The following is a 6,599-nucleotide window of genomic DNA, read 5'->3' as shown; positions in this document are numbered from 1 at the left end:
ACCCCCATTTTGTTGCTCTTCCACCATTTCACGGCTTCATCCGCACAAAGCGCCATTAATGCCTTTTCAAGGGGCAACGTCCAAGAACAAACTCTCTAAGTCACATCATGATTCATGAACCACCGTTTACACGGCTTGTATGAGTTCAAACCATTTTGTGATATAGTTATTCCCTATTTTTAGAAAAATGAAATGCAAGAATGGTTTTTGCTGCTTTTTCAGGCAAAAGTAAATCAGATGAATAGAAAAAAGAAAAAGAATAACAATGAATAGGAGTTAAGAAGAATAACAAAGAATGATAAACCTATTCAACAAAATGGGAAAGAATGAACTCTGTTGAAATAATATGGTTTTAGGTAGAAGGAAAATGAAAATTAACAGACTAAATATTATGAGATTGATATGGAATTTGATAAGATGGGATTTATTACAACAGCGTGCTGACATGTTTATGAAAACATAAAATGTTAAGAAAACAATTCATGAGATATTAAGAAATATGGAAACCAAGAAAATAGGGAAAACAAATCATCAGATATAATCTAAGATACTGTAAGATTGTAATAAGAATCCTAAGAAGATACTCAAACTATATTTCTTCTTTATGCAAAAGTATCGATTTAATCCTCTTTGTTCAAACCAACAGCGTTTTGGGATGCTTAATTATCAACTCAAGACTCAGTTAATGTCAGTTAGATGCTCTTCCATTACGGGGCAACAGATTTAGCAGAAACAAAAACGTTGAAACTAAAAAATAAGTTAAAAAACTAAATGAGAGTGAAGACAAAACTAAGACCAGGAACAAACGCGGGATCAAATATTTTTTCCTTACTCCAGATAATATGCTTGTATAACGGGGCAACTGTAAAAATAAAATTCTACTGCTGGAAATCTTTGATAAGTAAAGTATCCAAATCAAAACTCAAAACTGCGAAAAGCAACGAATAAAACATGACTAGCCAAGCAGCATCATATCAAGGAAAAGAAATGGCGATGTACCTGTAACCTATTATTGACATTAAAAGAATCCTCTTCCATTTTCTTTACACAAGTAGACGGGTCAGACATTCACAAATTCCACATATCAGCGGTTCAGCAAAAGTGTACAACTCCAGCCAAATTGAATTCAGCAGTTATTACACAATTTTCAATTAACTGCAGGTCTTCATGAAATGGACCAGCTTACCAAAACGCAGGGAGGGCCAATGTAACTCTACTGTCATTCTTGTCATCAAGTAGATGACTGATGAATCTTTCAAACTCATAGTAGGCCCAATGTTTTCAACTGCTGAACATGCTCAGGTGGGAGAGATGGGGGTGACCAATCAGATCCAGTCAGCTCTCCATCAACGTCTTCAACCACATACTCCTATGATAAGAAGTAATAACAATTTCATAATCAACAATTCAAGATGATCTCAGAATATTTCAGGGCACCATCATGTTTACGTAAAACATGCAGTAATACATGAGACTATTGGTATTTATAAGTTATCTCAAACTGATTGTGTGCCACGCCAAAGGTAAGCCCAAAGATGCCTCACCAATACCCCTCACACCCCACATCAAATCCAAAACACTTATCCTATCAGACAAACAAAAGGAAGAGAGAGAATATCTCCAACAAAACTCTTAAAAACCTGGTGGCTCGGTTAGCACTGAATGAAAAACCCAGATGGTAAAATTCACCAACTAATTCAGTGCAACTCCCAAACAGTAAAGACCGAAGACTCATCAAATCCAAATCTCAAAACTGAGTCAAATCACATCCTCTCCAGCCAATTTTGTGTGCAGCCAAAATCCAACCAAATCTTCACTGTTGATTGGTTATTGCATAAGAGAGAAAATATGACAAATGGCCCAGATTTTGGCTGCACAGAACATCCTACTACAGAGACAAGAGGGGTTGCTGATCGACATTGACACTTATCTAACCGTGTTGCCAGAGTATCCATGTAAAAGACATGTCTGAGACCAGTATGGAAGCCTTTCTATCATATCAGTGCTTCCCAGCACACTACCCCAGCTAAATTACACAAGAGCTGCACACGCAGCAGGTGGGACAAAGGAGTTTTGGTTTGACACTTGACAGAGGAATTGGGAGAAGGGGTGAGGGAGACTGTACAGAGCAAGAGTTTGGGAAGGAGAAAGTAGACCCCTCAAAGAGTCTTCTATATCTCTTTTACTTTTTCTGGCCGAGTTTATATACAAAATTAAAAACCCACATCTGTATAATGGTATCAATTCAGTAGCAAGGATGCATAACGAGAGTTTGCCAGTACTTATGATTCCAGTTCTCTGTCAATCATTTACTAGACTAAAGAATCCTTTTGAAGTTCATCAAAACAGCTACATCAAAAACAATTCATGTTATGTAAAGGTAAGCTGGTAGTTAAAATGCATTTACTTTTGCAAAACCATCATGAAATTCCACAGTCAATATGGCTCTAGTGAAAGAGAATCTAAAATCCAAAGTCAATTAAAAAGAAAAAAGAAAAAATCATGGTTGATATTCTTGGCTATTCCTTCCCTAGTAAATATTTCTGGAAAGATAATATAGGACTTAAATGCTATAAAAATAAACCAATTGATGGCTAAATGGGCTAATAGCATATATGTCAGCTAAAAATTGCAACAAAAATTGACAGCTCATAAGCAATGCACCAAAAGCACAAAAGATGAGAAAGTAAACCAACCACACCTTTGTTAGCATCCTTTTTGCAAGTATGTGATAATGTCGTTGCCATATTCGTTGACCTACCATAGTAGCCACCAATACACTGTAGAATATCCCAATTACAGTAAAAAGACCCAAAACAATCAAAGCCATTATAAATAATAATGGTAGCCCTGCTTCACCAGCACCTCCCAAACAACCACCGCATTCAGTTGCCATGGTGCCACAACTCTCAAAGCATGTGGTGCAATCAGTCCACATACAAAGAGTGCCTGGCAAATGACAGTCTGCACAAACTCTGCAACATCATACAAAACAAAAATCAACCTCGGTCACGAATCACAAACTTGGTGCTAATATAACCTACTTCATAAATAACACAACACAGCCTTCTTTTTCTGTTTAGCATATGCAAGCACCCAAGCATGAATAATTTAACAACTGAATTTTATGTATTTGAAAAGAGAAAAAAAATCTGTTAAAAGAAGGGTCTCCAATATAGTGTAAATTAAATCTTATATATTACACTCCAGGCATAGGTTGTGGCATCCTACAATTAAGCAAGAAAACCATTATAATGATGCCCCATGCAGATGCTAAGAGTTTCATTATGTGTTCTGACAATGTCAAAGGCTTGTGAACACAAATTCAGGGTTATTACCCAGGTTGACAGCAACAAAGACATAATTCTCTACAAGGCTGAGCTAAATCATTGCGAACTCTCCGATCATAACAAGTAATGAAGCACCCAGAAAGGCCAAGCAATGCGAAAAACAATAGAGCTCCTGCATTAGAAAAAATCAACACCAGAACCAGTATCCTTTTAAATGTGGAACGAAGAAACTTTATCTCAATGCAATGGAGGAAAAAAAGAATTTGCATGAAATAATATTGTACAAGCATTTCGATGACACAGTTTAAGTTAATCAAATTTACCACATATGTAGTAAAAGCTCAGTTCACTATCAAAACCCCAGAGAAGACGGAGCCAATACTGCTGGTAACCATCTATTAGATAAACCAAATATGCCAGTGAAGAGATGACCTGCATACAAGGTAACAAGGAGCAGAATCAGATGACCTATATGCATTCATAAAGTACAAATGGATAAGTACACAGATAGCCAGATGAATGGAAACAATTCACCTACAAGTTGGACAGACAGGAAAATAAACAAAATGTCTCTGGTGACAAAAAACCGAAATTTCAGTGTACGCCATTTCCTATCAGCAGCAACATGAACACGCAAATGATAAGGAGCCTTGCACGTAGTACAGTGAGCAAAGGCAAACCCTTCCTGCAAAAAAGGTTAAGTAATACCCATATATATTAGGTCGAGCACTGCAAAGTACACTATTTTACACATGAAACTGTAGAGTACAGGAAGATACCTGCCACTCAAAATTGGAACACAATTTAAAGACTAAGGTTTAGGTTTGCACATCATAAAAGTACAGAATATTGTTACATAGAAAAATGCTAGCAACACTCGCTTTAACAATCTTTTCATAATACTCTCCTTATTATTGGTTGAAAATTACAAATTTTGGTAGGTCCTACCACTATGTCAAGAGAGAGACTCATTAAATGAGATGCGGGACTCACAAAATTTGTGATTTTCAATAAATTTCAACCAATAGCAAAGAAAGTATTAGTGAGTGTTAAGAAAGAGTGTCGCTAGCACTCCTCATAACACATAATATCTAAGGGTTTCTCCATTAGTGGTTATTAAGTATTAACTCAATACTTTATGATTCACAATGCACCACGCACATTAGAGGAATTTTTTTTCCAAAAAAAAAATTAGCTCATGATCTTTGATTCTTTCCATCAAGTCGCCAGATAAAGTCACAAAAACTCATTTTAAAGATAACTAACTATTGGGCATCGGGGGTTCACACATACCCATGTCTTCACATTGATATGATATTGTCTTAATCATCTCCCAAAAGGCCTCATACCAATGGAGATTCTATATGTTTTATAAACTTTTATTTCTTCTCATGATCCAATGATGTGGAACTTTGTACCCAACAAACCTCCCCTCAAACAAAGAACCATGGTCTAACCCTCCCCTTCAACTGAAATCATTTTTCCATCTATGTATTCAATGATGGCCCTTAGAGTTTTAGCCACACCTACTAGCTCTAGATACTTGCATCACGTTAGCTCACATCAACAGAACAAGTTACTTGATCTCAAACCACTAAGAAGACTTTCGACACAAGGGATCCTACACTTGGATTCACTACCTCCCATTGTCAAATACTCATTTGAGACTTTGAGCTAGTCACTTGGTTGAAACCATCAACTCTGATACCACTGTTGGGCATCAAACATTCACACACACGTGTATGTCTTCACATTAGTATGATATTGTTCACTTTGGGCCTAAACTCTTATGATTTTGCTTTTGATCATCTGCCTAAAGGTATCCTACCAATGGAGACTATGTGTACTTTATAAACTTTTATTTCTCTTCATGATCTAATGACATGGGACTTTGTTTGTACCTCAACACTAACTGATTACAATATCATATTATCATTAAAGAAAAGGAAGAATAGAATGGGAGACTAAATAAAGCTAGTAGACCAAAATATGTCAATGGCAAAGAGACCCACAAGTAAGGAAAACATGTTACAAAAAACAAAGCTGCAAACTCAAACTGCCTACGATAAAATTGGCAAACATGTGAAACCATTTTATCACTGAAATGGGTAATGGGTGGCCAAGAGACAGAAATAACCGAAAGGTAAGAACCAACAGAAATCCTATGAAATGGTATGAAATGCTACCAAGTAAACTACAGTCTACTAGACACAGATTAGAAAATATTATGAGATGACAAATGAGATCATAATAAAATGAAAAAATAGATCATTGATTAATTAATTAGCAGAACAAAAGGTTTATCAACCACCAAAAATGGCCGCACTTGTCAGTCAGTTTTTTACATATACAGTTGCTGCTTACTATAAATCATGAATAATCATCACTTGTAAAGTTGTTATAGTATGTTATAAACCATGAATCATTACCTTAATTGCTCGCCAATGATCCAAGCATTCTCGATGTACATATTTTGATGTACCTTTGCACTTACAAGGAGCTATGAAATCTCTACCTGAATAAAAAAAAAAGGATGGCAACTGATTAAATATATCATGATACACCCATATGTCGAGGATCAACATTCAATTATGAACCCTACATACATACGCAGCCGTAACGTATCTGCAATACCCTACACATGGAATAATAAGAACCCCAAGAGCAACTATACACATAATTGCTAAAAAATAAACAATGCTAAGCCCAAATTCCAAATTCCAATCAAATGATCCGGATAGTGTTGAACCTTTCGAATTATACGTACAATTGAACCAAAATCAGCAAAGCTTCCCCAATAACGTGCTTCTAATCCTCAACTTCACAGTTGAAGTTACCGAGGACTTTATAAACCGACAAATAAAGTGAATTGAATAAAGCGAACAAGTAAAATTGGAAAATGGATTTCACTTGCCCTAACCTGTAAACGAAAATTGAAAAGCAAAAAAAGAGTGAAATGAATTACCATCAGTTTCGAGACAAATTCGGCATTGGATTTGCTCGGAGGGACCGGCTTCGAGGTCGATCTCGGAAGGGTGAGCGAGGGGAAGGGGAGGAACCAGGGGAGAAGAGTCTGAGTGATCGGCCATTCAAAATCGGAGGGTAGAAATGTCAAATCATAAGGTGAATCGAGTTTAGGGAAATCATCAATTCTAATTCCTCACTGTTAGCTTCAGATTAGAGGAGAAGAAGAAGAATCTCACTCATCCTCTTCTCTCTCGAACTGCCTAGAGCGAATTGATTTTCAAGTTTTCGTTATCACCATTTTGGGAAGTTATGAGAGAACCGTGAAACCGGTGAATTCCCAAA

At 36.5% G+C, this 6,599-nt stretch overlaps 1 protein-coding gene across 1 annotated transcript; it reads right to left on the bottom strand.

The window, feature by feature from the left end:
- Positions 1 to 863: 863 nt before the first annotated feature.
- On the bottom strand, positions 864 to 6,599 carry LOC109803203 (RING/FYVE/PHD zinc finger superfamily protein). The gene is made up of 7 exons (XM_029270015.2): positions 6,256 to 6,599; positions 5,720 to 5,805; positions 3,829 to 3,975; positions 3,614 to 3,722; positions 3,339 to 3,462; positions 2,702 to 2,975; positions 864 to 1,369 (listed from the first exon to the last, which is right to left on the bottom strand). Exons 1-7 carry the CDS (start codon positions 6,377 to 6,379, stop codon positions 1,262 to 1,264), a joined length of 972 nt encoding a protein of 323 aa, XP_029125848.1. The 5' UTR covers positions 6,380 to 6,599; the 3' UTR covers positions 864 to 1,261.

This window comes from Cajanus cajan, chromosome 3 (genome assembly GCF_000230855.2).
Source record: "Cajanus cajan strain Asha chromosome 3, NIPB_CcT2T_4, whole genome shotgun sequence".
Taxonomy (NCBI): domain Eukaryota; kingdom Viridiplantae; phylum Streptophyta; class Magnoliopsida; order Fabales; family Fabaceae; genus Cajanus; species Cajanus cajan.
Note: the sequence above shows the minus strand (reverse complement) of the source record. Positions and strands in the feature narration are given on the sequence as shown.

Coding starts and splice junctions, on each gene's coding strand:
- LOC109803203 (XM_029270015.2), bottom strand. CDS start 6,379: ATGGCCGATCACTCAGACTCTTCTCCCCTGGTTCCTCCCCTTCCCCTC. Junction 3,463..3,613: donor GAGCTTTTACTACATATGTG/GTAAATTTGATT, acceptor TTTCTAATGCAG/GAGCTCTATTGTTTTTCGCA. Junction 1,370..2,701: donor CAAAAAGGATGCTAACAAAG/GTGTGGTTGGTT, acceptor TTCTTATCATAG/GAGTATGTGGTTGAAGACGT.